The 22720-nt window shown below is 40.1% G+C and overlaps 1 protein-coding gene across 4 annotated transcripts; it reads left to right on the top strand.

Annotated features, from left to right (window-relative positions):
- Positions 1 to 34: 34 nt before the first annotated feature.
- Positions 35 to 22311, top strand: uckl1a (uridine-cytidine kinase 1-like 1a). 4 transcript variants are annotated; one of them, XM_061983520.1, is made up of 15 exons: positions 35 to 145; positions 9219 to 9406; positions 9598 to 9704; positions 12624 to 12794; positions 15665 to 15736; positions 15836 to 16025; positions 16116 to 16177; positions 16450 to 16466; positions 16564 to 16662; positions 16742 to 16835; positions 20185 to 20247; positions 20328 to 20450; positions 20633 to 20740; positions 21085 to 21241; positions 21333 to 22311. In XM_061983520.1, the coding sequence occupies exons 1-15, from the start codon at positions 126 to 128 to the stop codon at positions 21413 to 21415; spliced, it is 1554 nt and encodes a 517-aa protein (XP_061839504.1). In that variant the 5' UTR covers positions 35 to 125; the 3' UTR covers positions 21416 to 22311. The 4 variants fall into 4 exon arrangements, with proteins under 4 accessions (XP_061839504.1, XP_061839501.1, XP_072769781.1 ...); XM_061983517.2 differs by lacking the exon at positions 35 to 145 and adding an exon at positions 7428 to 8505; XM_072913680.1 differs by lacking the exons at positions 35 to 145; positions 12624 to 12794 and adding an exon at positions 7428 to 8505.
- Positions 22312 to 22720: the final 409 nt, after the last annotated feature.

A 22720-nucleotide genomic window follows, 5' to 3' on the forward strand; every position in this document is an offset into this window, starting at 1 on the left:
GACTACATTTAGTAAACTACAGTACCCATGATGCGTCAGTAAGGAAGTATCCATCCATGGCTTCTGACAGTCGACGCCGGTTCGGACCTCCTAAGGTCCACCTGGAAACGAAGTGCGGGTAAATAATGTCGTGTCGCTCCGACAGGTACATGACCAAACATGTTTTTAAGGGCAAACATTTGTTGTCGCATCTCAATCATTGTCTTTTTCTTGTTTGTCACGCTGTTGTGTCCTTGGGAGTCCATCTCCCTCTCGCTCTCGCTCTGAAATACATTGTATTTACATATTTGATTAAAACATTTCACTGTCAATGTGAAATAGATTTAAAAAAATAAATGAAATAGATACATGTAGTGGTTATGGACGAACCAAATGCTTTGTGTGAGGTACTCGAGCCCCTCAAAAAGTAGCTGAGCTGATGACGCCTCTCTGCGTCACACATAACTGTTACACAATAAGATTAGACTATTTCCACAACAGTATGTTAAATGTCGCTGTACTACAATCACTTTTGACTATTAATATGTATTTGTGTCTATAGATGTATTTGTAAGTTAAACATTCACCTCATTATTGATTGAGTGATTGATTGAGACTTTTATTTGTAGGTTGCACAGTGAAGTACATATTCCGTACAATTGACCACTAAATGGTAACACCCGAATAAGTTTTTCAACTTGTTTAAGTCGGGGTCCACTTAAATTGATTCATGATACAGATTACATAACGAGGCTAGCAAAAGGTCCTCTGCATACTACATAAAATAATTACATCATATCAAACCTTAATCTGCTCATACAATCTTCTTTAATCCCACATTTACCAAGATGCATCCTGAACATATTTTAAACCAATGTGTAATTTGTATTGTAATGACCTGCTGGTGTTAAAGGGGAACTGCACGTTTTCTGAAATGTTGCCTATCATTCACTGAGACAAGAACGCATATATATTTTTTTTAGGATTCTAAAGACAAAAAATGCCTGCAAGATGCGGCTAATTAGAATCACCATTGTAGCATTCAAATCCCTCTCTTAACCAGCTTCAAACCTCTCCATCAACGTTTTATTTGCATGCTGCAAGTAATGTTGCTACAACTTGGTTATTATACAGGTGACGGAACATAAATGAAGTAATATTGGCGGTTTTTGGATGCATATTTAGAGTGGTTTAGCAGAATGGATTGCTCACATTAGCTGCGTTGCTAGCCATCTCGAACGAGGTCATTATTACAAATTAGAATGCAAAAAAACAAACAAACAGATGTGTGGCTGTCTCTCATAAGGATTGTGAACGATAGGCAAAATAAAATAAAAAGTACAGTTCCCCTTTAATGTTATTTGTTCACTTTATTGATGTTCTGCGTTCCCATGTTCGTGAACGTACCGAGCCTGAAAGGTGATTGGTGGAGAAGGAGGAAGGTGTTGTGTTGTGCAGTGAAAATGGAGACACTTATGTGTGGACGACAGAGGATATGTTGTTGGCCGACTGTTAGCATAAAATTGCAGGCATCCTAGATAGGGATGTATATCGTTAAGATTTTATCGATGCGATACCCTTATCGACATTCGTTATTGATACTGGTATTTTTCGGTACTCTTACCGGTACTATATGTAATTGGTGTAAATAAAGATGTTGGAAAAATGCATTTTATATTACCGTTTTTTATTAGCACAAGATAGTGTGCAGGTCCACAACATGAGGTAACATCTCAGCAGGGAAATCTTTTATCAACACCTGCTTTTTAAGTCCTAAACAAGTCAACTATGTTTGCTAATGCAGTTCTTATGTCATCATCTTGTAAAAAGCTCACCGATCCATCACTGTTTCTATTCATTACAATTACACCCAGCTGGAAATATCATTTATGCACTCGTGTACAGATCAGATACCTTTTAAATGATATATCATATCAAATATATATATTATAAAGCAAGACAATCAATTAACATGTTATGTGGGTGTGTATTTTGTAACAATAGAAATAGTTTTGTATTTATGTTGCACACAGACCGGAGTGAGTGACCGACCGGAGATTGACAGCTAACGACCTATGACCTGTGTTGTGTGAACAATAAAAATAAAAAGACTCAGTGATCAATTGTAATTTTCAATCGTCAAGTTGTTGTGTAAAGAGACAGAACTTCAACACAATTAAGCAAAGTGTCTATTAATGCCACGTCGCAATCGTGCCACGATGAAGTGACGTCAGACAGCGACTACGGACCAGTCAGTGGATTTTATCTTGCGTCAAAGCAACTTTATGGATTATTGTGTCACTTAAATTTTTCACTGATATGAGTGGATTATTATTAGCCTATTGGATTTTTGGATTGCTATGAGGATGGTTGATGAAGTGTGGTAGTGACAGTCATTAGTTAAGTTGAAACTATAACTCTTATTAGCGTGCGTGACATTGAGGGTCTTTTGAGGATGAATTGTGGTGTTACAAACTTTTGTGTGGTGTTTCTTTCTATTTGTACTATTACAAGCTGATTTGTTATGTGTAAGCCAGGGGTGTCAAGATCATTTTAGGTCGGGGGCCACATGGAGAAAAATCTACTCCCAAGTGGGCCGGACTGGTAAAATCACGGCACGATAACTTAAAAATAAAGACAACATCAGATTTTCTTTGTTTACAAATAGAACAAGCACATTCTGAAAATATACAAATCATAATGTTGTTGTTTTGTTTTTTTACACTTATATGTTGCGGTTAATAGTATTCTATCTTTATTTGACGTTATTTATACTTTCTGAATAAATTGTGTGATAATGTTCATCAGTCAACTCATTGGTGTTAATTTTCAATCCATCAAGATAAAAAAAAATATATCAAAATCAAATTACAGGATGTTATTTATGTAGATTGATCATTCTCCTCGACTTGTGCTCTAACATCATGTGGTTTATTTGTTTTTACATATGTAGCATACTCTACAACGATACAAAGAATTGCTATTGCGACATCTAGTGGACACATTTAGAACAGTAGTTTCTTTCATTCAAAAAATTTGGCTCATTGTTATACTTGGCAAACTCATCCCGCGGGCCGGATAAAACCTGTTCCGGCCCGCGGGCCATACGTTTGACACCCCTGGTGTATGCAGTGGCAGCTGAACCGAATGTGATAGCGTGTCATAATAACGACGGTCAGCTGGATTAAAAAAAATACAGATAGCAGTACTGTTAGTCCAGAATCTTCACGGTGTAGGAGGACCGACCCAATTAGGAGCCGGTACTAAAAAATACCGGTACTGAGCGGAATTATAATATTTTTCTAACCAAAGTGGTGTTTTTTTTTTATTTAGCTTTCAGTACAAAAATGCTAACTCGCCCGTTCTTCGACACACCGTGGTTAGCTGGCTGCTTAGAGCTAACCACGCTAGCAGGCCGAGTACAGCTGAGTGCAGTCTACACTAATTGACTCGTTCACGCTTTCCCACGCACGGTGGCGAGTTGATTGGCTGCTGAGAGTCAAAGCTAGCTACGTTAGCCAGTACAGGCCTAGTGCAGCCTGCGCTAACTGGCATGCCCACGCTGTCTCAATGTGTTTTATTATTCTGTTCCAACATGTGGACACGTCCCTCAGCAGGGACAACCACTTTAAGAGAATTGTGCAATTTTTACTTGAAGCCATATTCACGTTAATGTTGGAGTGGTGATTTTTTTTTTGAGCCAGCAAAGCTTGTGTAAGCTAGTCTGAGTGTGAAGCAATTCAAAATCCAACAGTGAATGCTTTGAAAGATTAAAAAATGAAGAGTGTGGACTGCGTTATAGTAGCCTATAGGTTAACTAGTGAGGCGGTAAAGAGGATGAAAGTAGTCAGAAGATCGGGAAAAGCAGGATATATTATTGTAAAGTACTGCAGCAATGGGAATATTGTGGAGTGAACTGTGCCCAGTGTGGACTACAGATGGCAGGGATGGGCTGGCCGCAGCTAGACTTAGTCTGGGAGCGAAGAAGAAATGAGGAAGTGTTCGATGAGCTATTCTCATGAGTGTGTGGTGCACTCCTCCCTGTTAGATATACAGTGCTAGTTTTGTGAAAACAAATACAAGGCTGACTTGAGCAGAGTCATTCTGCCTCCTTAATCGGAACCAGTATTACAGTGTAATCATGAATTTATTAAGATTACATGTGTAACACAAAGGCCAGAGTCGTTCACAAAGAGAGTATGGCCAACCTGGTTTGATTGGTCACGTGAAACTGAAACTGTTTAAACTGATGCAATGTGTTTGCAGCGCTTCTTTGTTAGTTTTTCGACTTGTAAAAATGCCCTGTTTTTCAGCATGGGGCTGCTCCACCCGCGACAATTGTGGAAAGCTTTTACATCGCTTTACCAACAACCCGGAAAGAAGACAAGTATGGGAAGTGAAGGTCCGTGAACAACACTTATGCGAGGAAAGCACACGACACAGCATCTACTTTCTGTTCAGAAGAGAACACACATAAGGTTATATAAATAATAACAGAAAAAAATAATAATTGAAAGAGATTGTTTAAAAAAACTGACTGTCTTTGAATCTCAGCAAAACTGAAATAATGCTATTAGGTCACAATATGAAGGTCCTGAGTAGTCCCGAGTTCAATCCCGGGCTCGGGATCTTTCTGTATGGAGTTTGCATGTTCTCCCCGTGACTGCGTGGGTTTCCATCAGGGTACTCCGGCTTCCTCCCACCTCCAAAGACATGCACCTGGGGATAGGTTGATTGGCAACACTAAATTGGCCCTAGTGTGTGAATGTGAGTGTGAATGTTGTCTGTCTATCTGTGTTGACCCTGCAATGAGTTGGTGACTTGTCCAGGATGTACCCCGCCTTCCGCCCGAATGCAGCTGAGATAGGCTCCAGCACCCCCCGCAACCCCGAAAGGGACAAGCGATAGAAAATGGATGGATGGTAACAGTCGGAGAGAAATTCAAATACAAATAGACGAAGTAGACATTGAAAGAGTAATTGAAACCGAATTTTGGGTGTAATAATAGATTAGAAAATTAACTGGAAATGTCATTTAAATAAATGACAACATAGAGTGGCAAGTAATACGTCAATATTGAATAAAGCAAAATATGTTCTGGACCAAAAATCACTCCATATTCTCTACTACTGGCCAGTGTTACCATATTTGAGTTATTGGGCAGAAATATTGGGAAATAACTACAAAAGTACACTTATTTACTTACCATGTTAAGAAAAAGAAAGATCAGTGAAAATAATACACGGTGAGTGATACATAGAGTGATTACAAATACATTGGAGGCAACCACCATAGTTACACACTTCACACAAAAGTCACAATTTCTCTGTGATTGTTGGTCCAAAGCTAATGAACATTTTGACAAAATGTGGTTTGTAAGTTATTTTTCTCGTCGTTCTATGGATTTGTTTATGTTTATTGCGCCGTTGGGTGTGTATTACAGTGCTTGCTGGTCACTAAACACTGCAGGAATGTAGCTGAAGTATGTTTGAAGCCATATTTAGACGCATAATTTTGGTTTATTTCGTCAGAAAAACTAACGTCAAAACGACAGCCGTTGCGTGCATCCGGACACAGACGCACACATCCTTGGTAGCAGTCATGGTGCCTGTTGTTTAGTTTGCCATATTCCCCTTGTAAGTTGTATTTCGTCACGTGACTTTTGAACAGAAGTAAACAAAGTGGTGGGGCATTTAGGTGTTCTAAGGTTGTGGGATCGTATTCAAAAATACTTGTGGCTGTAATTGTTGCCAAATGGTACATCAACAAAGTTTTGAGTAAAAGCTGTGAATAATCATGTATATGTGATTTCTTATTATTATTTTTTTGTAATACAGTACATTTGAAAAGTTAAAAAAAACATTCTCACGTTGTCATGATAAGGTATTGTGTGTTAGAGATGCGCAGATAGGCAATTATTTCATCCGCAACCGCGTCAGAAAGTCGTCAACCATCCGCCATCCACCCGATGTAACGTTTGATCAGAACTGCACCCGCCCGCCATCCGCCCGTTGTTATATATCTAATATTAATTTTTTTTAAAAAAGGGTGAAAACTACGTGAATTGCACCTTGTGCAGACAAGATTTTTCGATCGGACACGGAGGAATTAGCGATGTAAAAGACCACGTTGGGACAAAAAAACACAAGTCTAATGCCGTTGCTAGCGATACAAGTGGAAAACTTTCAACGTTTTTCGTCGCCCAAACAGATTCTTTGGATGTGATAAATGCCGAAGTTTTATTTACGGAGGCAATAATTGAGCATGGACTTCCAATCGCACTGGCTGATCACATGGGACAGTTACATGTTTGTAATGCAACCTTTAAAAATCATTACGCGGTGATCGCGATCCCAAAAATAAACTTTTCTTGCATGATAATGTCCAGAAAAATTCGCTTTATATTACTATAGAGTCCTTTTAACGAATGAGTTTGATGGTTTATCACAAACCTTAAATGAAATAAGTCCTTTGTTCTCCTGCACCTGCATGCGCAATCCTGTCGGCTGTATTTCACAGCACGACATACTGTTAAAAGTGTTTATACTATTTATACTTTCAATTAACAAATTGAAGTCTTGTGAAAGGTTGACAGGATAACTGGCATTAACTGTCAAAATAATTTCAAACTATTGAAGTTAGCTTACAGAATAAACATGTCAATCAACCCATATGATTTTTGCTGTAATATTTTTGTTTTGAAAAGTCACTGTGACTGATAGAAAAGTGATGGTTTTAGCAACATTTTAACCTGTCTGAATGCTAATAATCATTTTGCGTCGGGGGGCGAAGCCCTGAACCCTCCACCAGGACTTTGTCCTGGACCTACCGGGGCCTGCGGCCCTTGGACCCTGGCTACTAGGTTTTTCTGATTTAAAAGTTGGCAGGTATGGTGAGGTTATAAAGCTTTTGCCTGTTAAAGAAAGGAGACTGATCCAATGCACAGACATTCGCGTGCCACGCTGTCACGACAGGGGTGGCAAGCAGGTAAGCTGCGCGGGCGGAGCGCGCGGAGTGACCCATGTTACGAGCCCCCGGCCACGGGGGTGGCGGGCAGGTAAGCTGCTTACCTGCTGCGCGTGACGCCGGCCGCGGCGAAAGCGGACGAGGCGGGGTGTCGGTGCGGTGGGCGCGGTAGTGACCCTGGACGTGCGTCGGGCCCTTCTCGCGGATCGCCTCAACTACGGCTCCCGGTGGGGCCCTCTCGGGGGAAGGGGCCTCGGTCCCGGACCCCGGCGAGGCGTCCCTTCTCCGCTCCGTAAAAGTGTCCATCTCTTTTCTTTTTTTTTCTTCTGTTGTGGCATATGCTGCAGGTGCCTGCTCGTTTTTCGTATGTGGGTAACAACATTTAACTATGTATATATATTTCCGAATTGGTTTAACTGCCACCCGCAAAAAAAAAAAAAAAAAAAAAAAAAATCTAATTAATCCGCCCGACCCGACCCGCGAGCGGATAAAATCTTATTTTTTTAAATTTCATCCGCCCGATCCGCGGATAATCCGCGGACTCCGCGGTTGTGTCCGCAAACCGCGCATCTCTATTGTGTGTATAATTTTGAGGACACAATTAGATATATTCCATTTTGGAATAAGGATGTAACATAACAAAATGTGAAAAAAGTGAAGCGCTGTGAATACTTTCTGGATGCACTATATGTTTCAATGTCAATTCAAAGCATACTGGCCCTTGAAGTAAAACGTTTATTGGATGTGTTTTTAAATTAGGCCTTCTAATGAAATCACAGCAAACAACCTTCAATTCTGCCACCAAGCGGCTAAAACAGGGACTGTGAGCATGTAATGAGAGACAATCAAACATCAGTTAAAAAAAAGATAACATTTTCACTTTTGTCTGGCTATTTTCTTGATTGTTCTGCACAGTGGTGCAGTGGTTAGTATTGCCGCCACACAGCGAGAAGGTTCTGGGTTGCCATCTCTTCTTTGATCTTTCTATGGAGTTAGCATGTTCTCCTTGATTTTCCAGATACTTCGGCTTCTCCTCATAGTCCATGAGACTATAAAATTTACATTATGTTAAAAATGATTACAACTGTTGTCCCTGTGTTTGGTCGAGACAGTCTAGCGGGAATGGGAAGCTGAAGATGGTTGAGGCTTGCCAGTGTTTTGTATTTGAGTTTTTCTGTCAAATTTAGCCGTTTGTGTGACTCTGATTATTGACCCGTAACAAAGGATCAGCAAAAGACATTATCCTGTCCTCTTCTTTTACTTACAGGTGCCTCTATTAATACCAGCCAAGCAGCTCTTTGCTGCCAGTGTTACACTGATCCTCTTAAGTGTCTTCCATGCACACAATGTCAGAGAGTGGCGAGGACGCATGGACCTGACAGAAAAGGAGGCTGGTATTGTACTGTATGCCTAGTGCTATATTCATTCACATTAGAGCCAAAGATACATGTGCCAAAGCAAGATGGACAACAACAGGTTGTCATCCGAAGCGGATAGAACCTTACTGGACTGTGCAGGTGCCAGAATCTCTGGCTGTTGGTCTCTGAGGTCCGACTCCAGGTATGACCCGCCTGCATTGATGTTTCTTGTATAATACAAGCAGGATGCCGGTTTTATTGCACAAAATATTAACTTGTTTGTTGTGTGTGTTGTATGAGCTATAAATAGTCTTCTCAGCAGGGGTATCTGAGAGGTCACAGGCGGCGCAGGTTTATGATGCATGTGAGCGACAGCACAAGTTTTTTTTGTGGGTAGTCTCTCTGATGGTTCCCTGAAATGTGTATCAGTAGTCAACAAAAGAATGCAAAACACTTCCTATTTATAGATTTCCCATATGTAGTTTTGCTTCATAAATTAATTCTAATTTCAGCCGAGAAGAACATGAGATTAGTATTTATGTGGTTTCACAGCTGGTACCACTTACACAATGCAACTTTGTGTTGTTGTGAAAAATGTCACCTAATAAGTGGTGTTAAAAGTGTTAAGTGTTTACCATCTTTTCAGAGTTGACAGTTTTATTTGGTTTCTGCTATCCTGTGTCTGTCCTGATGTTTCCATACTGGTCATCAATGTTTTGATACATACTGTAACTAAATGTATAACCTCCACCTGCCTGTTGTCCCCATACTGGTCTGGTGCAATATGTCACTCTCGTCAAAATTAATAATTTGAAACTGACAAAAGTACATATAACCACTTATTTTTTGTTGTTTCTGTGACAGAATCTTGTGAAGTGTAACATTCAGGTTCTAAATTGCGTACTTGTTTTCCAGTGGGAGCGGAGAGGACTCGTTGGACCGGCTCCTGCCTCCCGCAGGTGCACCCCGCAGAAAGAGCACTACTTCGCTGAGTAAAACAGAGCCCCCCTTGCTTCGCACAGGCACCCGCACAATCTACACTGCTGGCCGACCTCCCTGGTATGATGAGCATGGAGCGCAGTCCAAAGAGGCCTTTGTCATCGGTATGATGCTCAGTGAAGATGGTTTGACTTTCTTAGCTCGCCACTTTTTTTGTTGAGCTGCACAGCATTTCTGCTTGTCCCACTTAAACATGTAACTGCTGTGACATACGCATGCGGCCCGACAACATTAGACACACTCTGCAAAACACATATAATGGTCTTCTGAAATAGAGTGCTGTGTGTATCGGCAGGGTTATGTGGGGGCAGTGCCTCAGGCAAGACGACCGTAGCCAATAAAATCATTGAGGCTCTCGATGTGCCCTGGGTGGTGCTACTGTCCATGGATTCCTTCTACAAGGTAAGTCATTCATGCATGTCAATATACTTTGTTCATGATGTTTTCAAAGTAGAAAGCAGATAACAACGGACGGTATTCAAATAGTTTTCAGTTATAAAGATTACAATCCCGGGCTCGGGATCTTTCTGTGTGGAGTTTGCATGTTCTCCCCGTGACTGCGTGGGTTCCCTCCGGGTACTCCGGCTTCCTCCCACCTCCAAAGACATGCACCTGGGGATAAGTTGATTGGCAACACTAAATTGGCCCTAGTGTGTGGATGTGAGTGTGAATGTTGTCTGTCTATCTGTGTTGGCCCCGCGATGAGGTGGCGACTTGTCCAGGGTGTACCCCGCCTTCCGCCCGATTGTAGCTGAGATAGGCTCCAGCGCCCCCCGCGACCCCAAAAAGGGAATAAGCGGTAGAAAATGGATGGATGGATGCCTCAGGGCTATTGTTTAAAGAGTACCTATGATGATTTTCACTTTTCTGACTTACAAACAATTTTGGATACTGGTGTTAATACTCCCTGCGATTAGGGATGTCAGATAATATCGGCCTGCTGATATTATCGGCCGATTAATGCTTCGGAAATGATCAGTATCGGTTTCAAAATTATCGGTATTGGTTTCAAAGAGTAAAATTTACGACTTTTAAAAACGCCGCTGTGTACTCGGACGGAGGGTGTAATACAGAGCGCCAATAATCCTTAAAGGCACTGCATTTGCGTGCCGGCCCAGTCTCATAATATAAAAGGCTTTTGACACACACAAGTGAATGCAAGCACTCTTGATCAATAGCCATACAGGTAACACTGAGGGTGACCGTATAAACAACTTTAACACTGTTACAAATATGTGCCACACTGTGAACCCACACCAAACAAGAATGCCAAACACATTTTGGGAGAACATCTGCACAGTAACACAACATAAACACAACAGAACAAATACACAGAACCCCTTGCAGGACTAACTCTTCCGGGACGCTACATTATACACCCCCCACGCCCCGCCCACCCCAGTACCTCACCGCACCCTGCATCCGTGTTGACAGCGAACTGTTTAGTGCTGCCGCCCATATCATCGACAAGAACAGAAAATCGCATACATTGTGACAATGCTGAGATGCTTGTTATCATTCAGAAAAATCTACCTCTCACACGTGATTACAAGGAGAAAAAGAATTAGCCCACTCTTTGAGCTTCATCTGTTGCACAAATAGACTAATAGTCTGGACTCAGTGAAACTGTTTTATTTATGTTTTGTGCCTTTTCCCCCATGCACTTTAAAGGATGGCTGTGTTTTCTACTGATCTAGACTGAAGCAGTTTTATTCATGTTCATGCACTTTAACGGATGGCTGTGTTATCTACAAGTCTAGACTGAAGCAGTTTTTTATTTTTGTGCCTTTCTTGTTTTTATTTGCACATTTTTGTTACTCATACGAATACGTTAAGAGCAGGGCAGATTGAGCCCAGTTTATAGTATACTCTGGACTGAAGTTGTGTGCCTTCATTGTTTTTGTAGCTGTTGTTTTGAGGCATGTTTAAAAGAAAAAAAAGCACTTTGTGAAAGTCAAAGTACAGTGTTTCCCATAGTTGTAGTGGGTATCAGGATTATTTCAGGGAGAGCATGTCCAACATTCCAAGGTGCTATTTTGAGGCATGTTAAAAAAAATAATGCACTTTGTGACTTCAATAATAAATATGGCAGTGCCATGTTGGCACTTTTTTCCATAACTTGAGTTGAAGTTGTTCTCTTATTTTGGAAAACCTTGTTACATTGTTTAATGCATCCAGCGGGGCATCACAACAAAATTAGGCAAAATAATGTGTTAATTCCACAACTGTATATATCGGTATTGGTTGCTGTCGGTATCGGTAATTAAGAGTTGGACAATATCGGAATATCGGATAAGCCATTATTGGACATGGTGGCGACTTGTCCAGGGTGTACCCCGCCTACCGCCCGAATGCAGCTGAGATAGGCTCCAGCACCCCCCGTGACCCCAAGAGGGACACGCGGTAGAAAATGGATGAATGGGTGTTAATACTAAAGCATAAAATCATAAGGTTCATGCATTTGGGCGTGAGCTTGCACACTGTTTTGGATGCCTCTGAATGCTGTGCTTTTTAACAGTGGGCCATTTGTGACATACTTATGTGGGCATTCTTGTACATGCTGTGTCGGCAAGGGATGGTTGTGTCTTTCAGCAAAAGACTTAGTCCTCATTCCTCAGATAACAAATGAGCATCTTGCTCAGTCTTCGTAGCAATGTTGTTGGGTGATGTTGTTGAGCAATGTTGTTGAGCCAATATCCCCTATTTCAGTCTGTCTGGATTTTTAGCGTCGCGTGCGGAATTTCAATGTTGACCAAGTTCTCGGCCTGGTGCCACTACCTTCTACTATACAGGTGAGAGGCATGATTTAGATCCTGGCATTAACTTTTCCAGACTAAAAGGCAATACAGCAGAAGCAGCTCAAGTAGCTAGCATTACCTCTTGCTAGTGGCTGAAAAAGTAGTGTGAGCATGGTGATGTGAGCAAGGTCACTATGCCAGAAAAGTAGTTCCTCTGTGTTAGCTTTTACTTTAACAATGTCTTTATAGTTTGGTCAATATATACTGTAGGTCATGGCATGTAAATTGAGCATTTTTAGAAGTTATTGGATGTTTTTAGAGGGCTTTAATGGACTAAATAGATGAATCCCCATTATCGGCATTGTTAGTTGCTTCGTACTAGTGGCTTTTTCCAATCTAGAACACACAGAAAAGGGAAATACGTGTGTTCTTGTCCCATGTAGGAATTGTGGATGATGGGCAAAATTCCACAAAAATTGCAGTTTTCCTTTGTCAAAGTTGCAGATGACAGATATTTTTCTTTAATGTGCTTGACATGCTTCATCAGCTAAACAACTAAGTGACAGTCTGTTGGGTTCGACAGGATTTATATCCTGAGGAACAAGCCTTGGCCGCAAGTAACGATTACAACTTCGATCATCCGGGGGCCTTCGACTTTGAGCTGCTGGTTGCCACCCTGCGGAAGCTGAAGCAAGGAAAAAGTGTGAAGATCCCTGTGTATGACTTCACCACCCACAGACGACAAAAAGACTGGGTGAGTGTGCTGTTTTTAAGCTTAAAGGAACTAGTGCCTCAGTGGGGCACCTTTTGAGTTTATTTTAATGAAATACTCCATAAATCTCAAAGTTGAGTACAGGTCAAATCTGTCTTATATTCCTTTCGGTCAAAAGGCTCACATTTGTAGCCTTTCTGCCTGACCTCGCTTCTGTTGCGATTACTAAGGGGTCGAGGTTTAGCCCTAGAAAATGTGACAATGAACTCTGCTGAGCAGCACTTACTGTTAGACAGCAGGCAAGACATACTGTACACGGACCTGGTATAGGTATCAAATTCTGTACTTTTTTTAGGCACTGACCGTAATCTGTTGGAACTACTATCATACAGTAAGCTCCTCTTTTCCAAAATGCGCTAGCGTAATGGTAATTCCAATTGAATATGCCATAGAGAGGCATGTGAAATTTCTGCGGGAACGCGGAAATCTGCGTTTTTAAACATCAATTTTCACGTCAAAATATCACTTTGGCTTTTTTTAATGAAATATTAAATACAAATATATTGTAAATAATATTTGTTGAACTTTCGCCTCAGCCACAGTTACTTGTTGTTTCTCTTGCCTATAGGCTGCACTGAGTTGCAGTACGGGGAGGTGATCAGGAGCACCGAAACAAGAGCTCTCATTAGCTAACCATCTAGCTAGCTTACTTGTTGTAGACTCCATTCGCTCTCCGATCCACAACGTTGACAGCTGTCTACTTTGCTGAATAATATTTGGATGACTACGATCCGAACACTGTTAGTTCCGAATCAGTTGAGGTTGTAGAGTATTTATTAATAGCCAGCGAGAAGGTATATTTTCAACGTATGTTTTCGACAGAGGTCACATAACCGCATCCTTGCCAACCCTCCCGGATTTTCCGGGAGACTCCCGAAATTCAGCGACTCTCCCGAAAACCTCCCGGGACAAATTATCTCCCGAAAATCTCCCGGAATTCAGGCGGACTCAGGTCCATGCGGACCTGAGTCCGCTTTCCCACAATATAAACGGTGTGCCTGCCCAATGACGTTATAACTGTAGAATGATCGAGGGCGAGTTCTTGGTTCCTTATGTGGGTTTATTGTTAGGCAGTTTCATTAACGTCCTCCCAGAGCGATAACAACACACAACAACGGCAGTCACGTTTTGGTCTACCGTAAAGCAGTTCGTCTGCCGTAAACAGCAATGTTGTGACACTCTTAAACAGGACAATGCTGCCATCTAGTGCATTTGATGAAAGCACTTTTGTGCATGCCACACAGCAATGTATCATCAGAGAGGGTGTTCAGCATGGTTAGAAAAATAGTGACAGAGAATAGAACAAGGATGGACAATTCAACCCTTAACTCAACAAGTATATGTGTAAATAAATGAACACTGAAATTCAAGTATTTCTTTTATATGTATATATATATATATATGTATATATATATATATATATATATATATATATATATATATATATATATACGATAAAATAAATATATATTTATAGCTAGAATTCACTGAAAGTCAAGTATTTCTTATATATATATATATATATATATATATATATATATATATATATATATATATATATATATATATATGAAATACTTGACTTGGTGAATTCTAGCTGTAAATATACTCCTCCCCTCTTAGCCACGCCCCCAACCACGCCCCTCCACCACGCCCCCCCCACCTCCCGAAATCGGAGGTCTCAAGGTTGGCAAGTATGCATAACCGGAATATATTACCCGAAAAGGCGTTGCTACAGGACAGAGTTGCCGAATGGAAAACGTTTTCTGGGTTCTTTGCATGGTTTTTATACATTACATTTTACATAGTAGTGTTAGTAAATTATCCAAAACAAAATCTGTGGTATGTTACATGGGACATGTAAGTGTCAAAAAGACATCCAAAAGAAGTTGGTAGATGACAATAAATTTCAAGGTAAAATAAAATGTAGAATTCCACCCAATAGCAGAAAATGTAGTCTTGATTTTCAAAAAATGTTTTCGGGGTTTGCTAGCAGCATTTTGTGCTGATAGAAATATTCCTCTTTTTTTTCCTCAATTGTTCTTTGTTTCTCAATGGATAGTCACACCCCTGTAATGATTAACAATGTGCAATGTGAAAGTCCTCTGGTCCTCCTAAAGAAATTTACAAGACCTTGTAGAAATCTTGTGAAGTTCTCATACCCAACCTTTCACAAGATTTAGGAATTGTATTTGAACCATCCATCCATCTTCTACCGGTTGTCCCTTTTTGGGGTCGCTGGGGTGCTGGAGCCTATCTCAGCTGCATTCGGGCGGAAGGCGGTTTACACCCTGGACAAGTCGCCAGCTCATCACAGGGCCAACACAGATAGACAGACAACATTCACACTCACATTCACACATTGAACCAGAGATAACCTAAAAACAGTCCAACCTCATCATGTATAACGAGTACTGTACAACATCTACAACATGCAGTAAGTCTGAAAATGTGATAAAAGAAGGATAGGGCCCCTTTTAAGGAGGATGCAGATAATACAGGCCAGGACTTAAATCTCTGTTAACCTTCCAACCTTTTATGTTTGTTAATTGTGTATTTTTTTATTTCCAAGTATTTCAATATGGTTTATCAGGGTTAGGAGCACAAAAGAATTAAAAGACAGAGCGCGCTCATCATGTTGAGAACATTGTGATAATCATGTCCACATACTTCTCAATAAAACATAGAATTTAATATATATATATATATATATATATATATATATATAAAGTATAATAAGTTAACCTATTTTAATAGTTACATTCAAAAAGTGAAATTATTTTGTAATATTAATGTTACTGAATTTGTCAACATTTTCTCTCTGAAGACTCCTGTGTGTCTCTCCCCTACAGAAGAACGTATATGGTGCAAGTGTAATCATATTTGAAGGAATCATGGCTTTTGCAGATAAAGATCTTCTTCAGGTAAAGTGACATGTTTGGAATAAAGTATATCTCCAGGTTTAACTTTTTAATGAATGTGGTAAATATTAATTGAACTGAAAATGTCCATTCCAACTGCAGCTCCTGGACATGAAAATCTTTGTGGACACAGATTCAGACATCCGACTGGTCCGTCGCCTCCGTAGGGATATCACAGAGCGCATGCGGGACATCGAAGGTGTCATCAAGCAATACAACAAGTTTGTAAAGCCCGCCTTTGAGCAGTACATTGAGCCAGCCATGAGACTGGCGGACATCGTTGTGCCACGAGGTCGAGACAATTTTTTTTTTTTATGCAACTTTATCACCGTACTACAAAGAACGCAGAGTTCACACCTCCTCTTACTGACTTCTCTTCAAGGGGGCTGCAATATGGTGGCCATAGATCTGATAGTCCAGCATGTGCACAGTCAACTGGAGGAGGTAAGAGGAACATTATGGAACATTATGTGAACATGAGACAGTGGCGCCATCTTGTGGGTGAATGCTGCACCGAGAAAAAATTCAAAAAAGTTACCAGAAGTTTTTCTTATTTCAAAAACAGATATTTCCTTGTGTCAAGTTCTATTTTAATACCGTACTTTATATTGCTAGTCAGATTTGAGCACTTCATGATGTTGTTGACACATGGAACCAACTTCAAGCTACTTTCTTTTCACATTTTTTATGTCGTCTACTACTTTCTCTTTATGCAGCGTGAGCTCAGTGTCAGGTACGCTAATGTGCATTTTGTAGTTAACTAGTGCGTGTAACTCTATCTTTGTCCTCTCTGCGGCCAAGTCATACACTTTTGATATTTTTTTGATTAGGGCGCTTCTCGCATCCGCTCAGCAGACACAACCACTGCCACAGACGCTCAGTGTGTTGGAGAGCACAACACAAGTCAAAGGCCTCCACACCATCATCAGGTAGCGATGCCTGCTTCTGCGATTTTGTGGGTGATTTGAAATCATCCTAGATGTGCAACTTGATTTGTCTTCTCTGCAGGAATAAAGAAACCAGCAGAGATGAGTTCATCTTCTATTCAAAGAGATTGATGCGCCTTCTTATAGAACATGCACTTACCTTTTTGTCATCACAGGTGCGTAGTTAGTGAGTACACCATATAAAAAGCTGTTTGTGTACTAGAATTAGACCACTGTGACTAATATGCTTAAAGTGTCTTACATATGCAATGTATCCTTTAACCTGTAATTTGATTATCAACAAAATCACAAAAATTACTGAAAAAGCTCTAGATCCATCAATGCTTTTCCCATACCGCTTGTCCTCATTAGTATCATGGGTTAGTAGTAGTTATCCCATCTGATTTTGGGTGAGAAGGGCAATGGACACGTGCAATCGCCAATTAACCTAACATGCATGTTTTTGGAATGTAGGAGGAAGCCGAAGAAAACCCAGCCGGAATTAAATAATAGGTTATAGTCAAGGTTTGCAAGCAGTCTGTGATCATGCACTACAACATGCAAAATAAAAGCAAAATTAAATATCTGAAATCAACATCAAAAATACTCATGTTGGACTAAAATAGTATTTTGTGTACATTCTGTTTTTTATTTTTATTTATTCTATGTTATATAAATTACGGTAGTAATCATTCATTATAAATTGAATATTTTCATAGCTAGAGGATACAAAAAACTGTTCACTACATTCTAAATACATTTCTCAACATTGTGAGATCAATGTAGAAACAAACACCCTTTAGTCACCTTTACACTCTTTTAATCAAATCAAGTAATGCTGCGCCAATCAGTGGCCACGATACTGAACAGCACACTCTAATTGGTGTGGTCTTCTTTAGTGGCCAATACTACTCTAACTTTCAATCAATCAATAAATCAATCAATCTTTATTTATATAGCCCTAAATCACAAGTGTCTCAAAGGGCTGCACAAGCCACAACGACATCCTCGGTACAAAGCCCACATACGGGCAAGGAAAAACTCACCCCAGTGGGAGGTCGATGTGAATGACTATGAGAAACCTTGGAGAGGACCGCATATGTCGGTAACCCCCCCCCCCCCTCTAGGGGAGACCGAAAGCAATGGATGTCGAGTGGGTCTGACATAATATTGTGAGAGTCCAGTCCATAGTGGATCCAACATAATAGTAAGAGTCCAGTCCATAGTGGGGCCAGCAGGACACCATCCCGAGCGGAGACAGGTCAGCAGCGCAGAGATGTTCCCTTGAAATGTTTTGTTTATTTGGTCACTTTTATGCTTCAAAATGATTGACTTTGGGCCAAAATATTGTAATATATGCTTAAAAAAACAACAACAAAAACCTAAATCCTCAATGTTGTGCAACCGCAATATTTGAAGCACGATGTGTATCTATATTTACTGTATATATCTACAGTATATACCTTTAATATTGTATTATTTATAGACTTCCAAAAAAATGCAAAATAATCGGCCAACAGAACAACAGGAATATTTGACTGGTTTTGTTGGCTGGTATTTTTATGTTGACTCATTTTCAGTAATATATTTCAGATTTTATATCTTTATATGTTTATATTTTATATTACTTGAGATCATCTAATTGGTCTAATTAACATGGCAAAAAACATGCCTTGTTTGGCAAAAACAAGTATTTTTGACCCAAATTTCAGATATTTTTTTCCAGTGTTGTGGAGCATTAAGGGACTAAAATGGAGATGGCCTGATGGAGATAGGAATTACGTAAACCATGAGATTACTTTCTTCCAAATACATTTTAGTGACTTTACTCACAATTGAACATAATTCAATGTTTCTCCTGCTTAAAAATAATAATCACATTTGTTTTAATGACCATTGGATTATGGTACCAAATATTGGTAAATCATTTAATGGGAAACTGCACTTTTTTTGGAATGTTGCCTATCTTTCACAATTTCACATTTTTTAAATGCATAGTAGCTCTCAAATAAATATAAATAAAAATTGGCTTATAATTGAGTCAATGGGAGCTCCTCTATCCCGGCCATAAATCCCTTGACAAATCAGTTTAAAAGCGCCAATAATACTTTATTTACATTTTGTGACTTGAGTATTAACCAAGTATTAGCGATATTGTTATTATAAGTGCTAACGCAGACAAACTAATTTTAGCGGCGCTGTGATCACAGAGAGCTAACAGCAGCGTTGAGCTGCTTTCACACATAGGAGCTCGAAAGTTTATTCTAGATCATAAATATTGCCTCCCACCTGGACAGTAGAAGGATGAGTTGGTACACTTTGGCATCCAATTGAGACCTATAAAAAGTGAGAAAGACACGAAAAGACGCCTTGTCTGCGCTTGGTTCCAACCCCCTTTTTTCTTTACGAGTATTATGAGTCATTCTTCATCTAAATGGGAATACATGAACATTCTAGCAGTCGGTATCCTAATGACAGCAGACATTGTATAGTAAATTATGTTTTATTATGTTTGTTGGCGCTCATCAAGTAGCAGTGAATGATAGTGATATTGTGAAGGAAAAAAGCAAATGTGTTAAAGCGTTTTTTTAAGTTAATGCGCCGCCAAATGCATAAAATTATCAAAATACGTAAATATTACATGTGATTATAAATGTGCCTGTTACTACATTACATAAATTCTTCCATCCATCCATCCATCCATCCATCCATCCATCCATCCATCCATCCATCCGTCCATGCATCCATCCATCCATTTTCTACCGCTTGTCTCTCTCGGCATCGCAGGGGGTGCTGGAGCCTATGCCAGCTGCATTCAGGCGGAAGGCAGGCTACACCCCGGACAAGTCCCCGCCTCATCGCAGGGCCAATACAGACAGACAGACATCATTCACACTCACATTCACACACTAGGGCCAATTTAGTGTTACCAATCAACCTATCCCCAGGTGCATGTCTTTAGAGGTGGTAGGAAGCCGGATTTCCTGCAATGGAGCCATTGGAAGTCGTTCTATTCTGCCTATAAAACTCTCTAAAAACATTCGAACACCTCCATTAAGGTTTTATATACACACTACATATATTCTTACAATGTGTATATAAAACCTTATTGGAGGTGTTCTGATATTTTTAGAGATGTTTTTATATAGTTTTATTCAAACACCTCCATTAAGGTTTTATATACACACTACATAAGTATATACTTACAGTGTGCATATAAAACCTATAATATATAGCGGTCACTAGGGCCAATTTTAGTGTTGCCAATCAACCTATAATAGGTACAATTCCCCCTAAAAGTGGAGTTCCCCTTTAACTGGCATCATTGACACAAGTTCTCAACAAGTCCTCTGCAATCATGTTAATATGTAGGTTGTTTGTGGCACCATGTAGAAACAATCCACACTCTTGCTTAGTTGTTGAAAATACTGTAATATGTACGGAAAGGCAATGTATTGTGTATACAGTAGTACCGTGTACCCCTTATATGCATCGCATGAATAACAGGTCTTTTCTCTGTCTCAGCCTTGCAAGGTTCAGACACCACAGGGCCATGAGTATGAGGGCCACAGATTTGGAGGTAAAGGGGTGAGTGTTTCTTGCTCCTCATTCAAGTGTGTCTTTTGGGCTTTCGATCATCGAACTGTTCCACTGACTCATGTCCACAGATTACTGGTGTGTCCATTCTGCGGGCAGGAGAGACCATGGAGCCCGCCCTGAGGGCTGTGTGCAAGGATGTGCGTATTGGCAAGATCCTCATCCAGACCAACCTGGACTCAGGAGAACCCGAGGTAGGTCTTGCTCATTTTGAAGCAAGTGTGCTTAACGGGAAATACACGTCTGAAGAACCCCATTAAACAAAAGGCAAAGAGGTTCGATTGTTGCTCTCTAGATGATGGGTGTCTCCTTGGAAACTACACCTCCTGCTTTTGTAACCATGGTAACCTGTCTTTTTTCCTATGGGCCTCCCCAGCTACATTACCTGCGTCTGCCCAAAGACATCAGCGAAGATCATGTCATCTTAATGGACAGCACTGTGTCGACTGGTGCAGCAGCCATGATGGCGGTGCGAGTACTTCTGGTGGGTTCACTTGACATTATTAGCCTTCCTTCAGACCTCATGATCACCTACCAACATTGCTTTTTTTAACGCCAATATTCACCAACCAGACACAATATTATGATCACTTGTAAGAGGTAATAATCAATAACAATTGTATTCATCACTGTGCTTGTAATATGCACTGCACAATACTACACTATTTTGGAAGCGAAAATTACATAATAAGTTTCTCAGTATAACTGCAGTACCCTCTCAGTGCACCAGTTCACACTACATCGGTTTCATACAGCGCCCGTGTTGGGTCACATTTGATTACACAAAATGTCATAATGTTGGTCTGTGACGTGTTTGCGACTGAGCAGGACCACGAAGTGCAGGAGGAGAAAATCCTGCTGGTGTCGCTGCTGATGGCAGAGCTTGGTGTGCACTCTGTGGCCTATGCCTTCCCAAAGGTTAAAATCATCACCACAGCTGTGGACAAGGACCTTGACGACTCTTTACACGTCATCCCCGGTATCGGTAAGGCATTACTCACACTTTCTGGTTTAAGTGGAATATTGAATTGTTATAGAGTACCTCAGAAAGATATTATATAGGTGTGTGCTTTTAGGGGACTTTGGGGACCGCTACTTTGGGACGGATGGCTCTGACAGATGGAGTGATGAAGAGGATCAAGAACAGCCATCATACTGATGTGCGAAAGACTACTTGAACATTATTTTCTTTATGGCGTATTGTCAACTCACACTCCTGTACCTTTTGAGGGGGTGAGTTTTGGTGCATTAATAAGGACTTTTGTTTCATTAACCACTGAGAATTTTTTAACTATGGTGCTTATAGAAAGCGGTGCAATTACTGTATGTAATAACAATGTTATGTTTCAAATGATGTTATTCAGGATTTCACTGCACCAGCTTTTCATTCATCAAGTTATTTGCGTAAATATGCTTCTGGTCAATGAGTAACAATTAAGGGAACGCAAAAGACCTCAGAAACATACTTGATTGCAAAGATCAAAGAAGGAAAGTCAGTTTAGAAACACAAAAGGAGATACAAATATATTAAACAAAACTTGCAATCAGTCATAAAGTTGAATAATTTGGGGGGAGAATTAAAAAAACCCGAAATCAAGCGTGAAATATAGCAGCATAGTCTTCTAAGACCCAACCTTTTGTATGACATGCATTTTTTATTTATCTTTGTTATTTGGGCTTTTTGGAACCCAAAGGGTATAAAAACAAAGAAGTTTCCATCCGAACTTTTCGATGTGTTTTCAGTTTTCTTGAACCCATGTGATGTGGTATACGCTTCCTCCACCACTAATTGGCAGTATCATGTCCTCATAAGTGCAAACTAGTGTCTTGTAGAGAAAGATGTTGTATTGTGGTCTACACAACCAAAAATGTGATGGCCACATATGAGGATGTTAGGTCCTAGGAAGATATTTACTAAGCAGACATATTACTTTCAGCATTCTGCTGGATACCGTAATCCCTCAGTTTATGAGCTTAATTTGTTCTGTGACACACTCTTAACTCAAAACATTTGTATCTCAAATCAATGTCTGCCATTAAAATGAGTTGAAATCATTTTAATTGGTGCTTCGCATCCCTGAAAAAATAAATATTATATAAATACAATATAACAGAATGTACTACAAACAACTACAATAGTTTTTATGACGTAATAATAATGTTACAGCATTGGAGAGTGGACTTCTACTGTATCTCTCTCCAGCTGCTTCTCCGTCAAACACACCATCAGCAGCTTCTCCATATTTTCATGGATAAATGGCCACCATTTAGATATTATTGTAATATTATTGGCTGGCGTTTTTGACTCATTATGCTTCAGTATGGTTCAGATCAGCAGTGATTCGCTCTAATTGTTTGCAAGTTGGAGACACACTCGGTCATGTTTTTGATAATTTATTTCTTTAATTCAATGACTATCATTCACTTCATCTTCTCAGTACTGTCCTTCACACTCAAGCCTGGT

The sequence above is a fragment of the Nerophis lumbriciformis genome, linkage group LG01, assembly GCF_033978685.3.
Source record: "Nerophis lumbriciformis linkage group LG01, RoL_Nlum_v2.1, whole genome shotgun sequence".
Lineage (NCBI taxonomy): Eukaryota > Metazoa > Chordata > Actinopteri > Syngnathiformes > Syngnathidae > Nerophis > Nerophis lumbriciformis.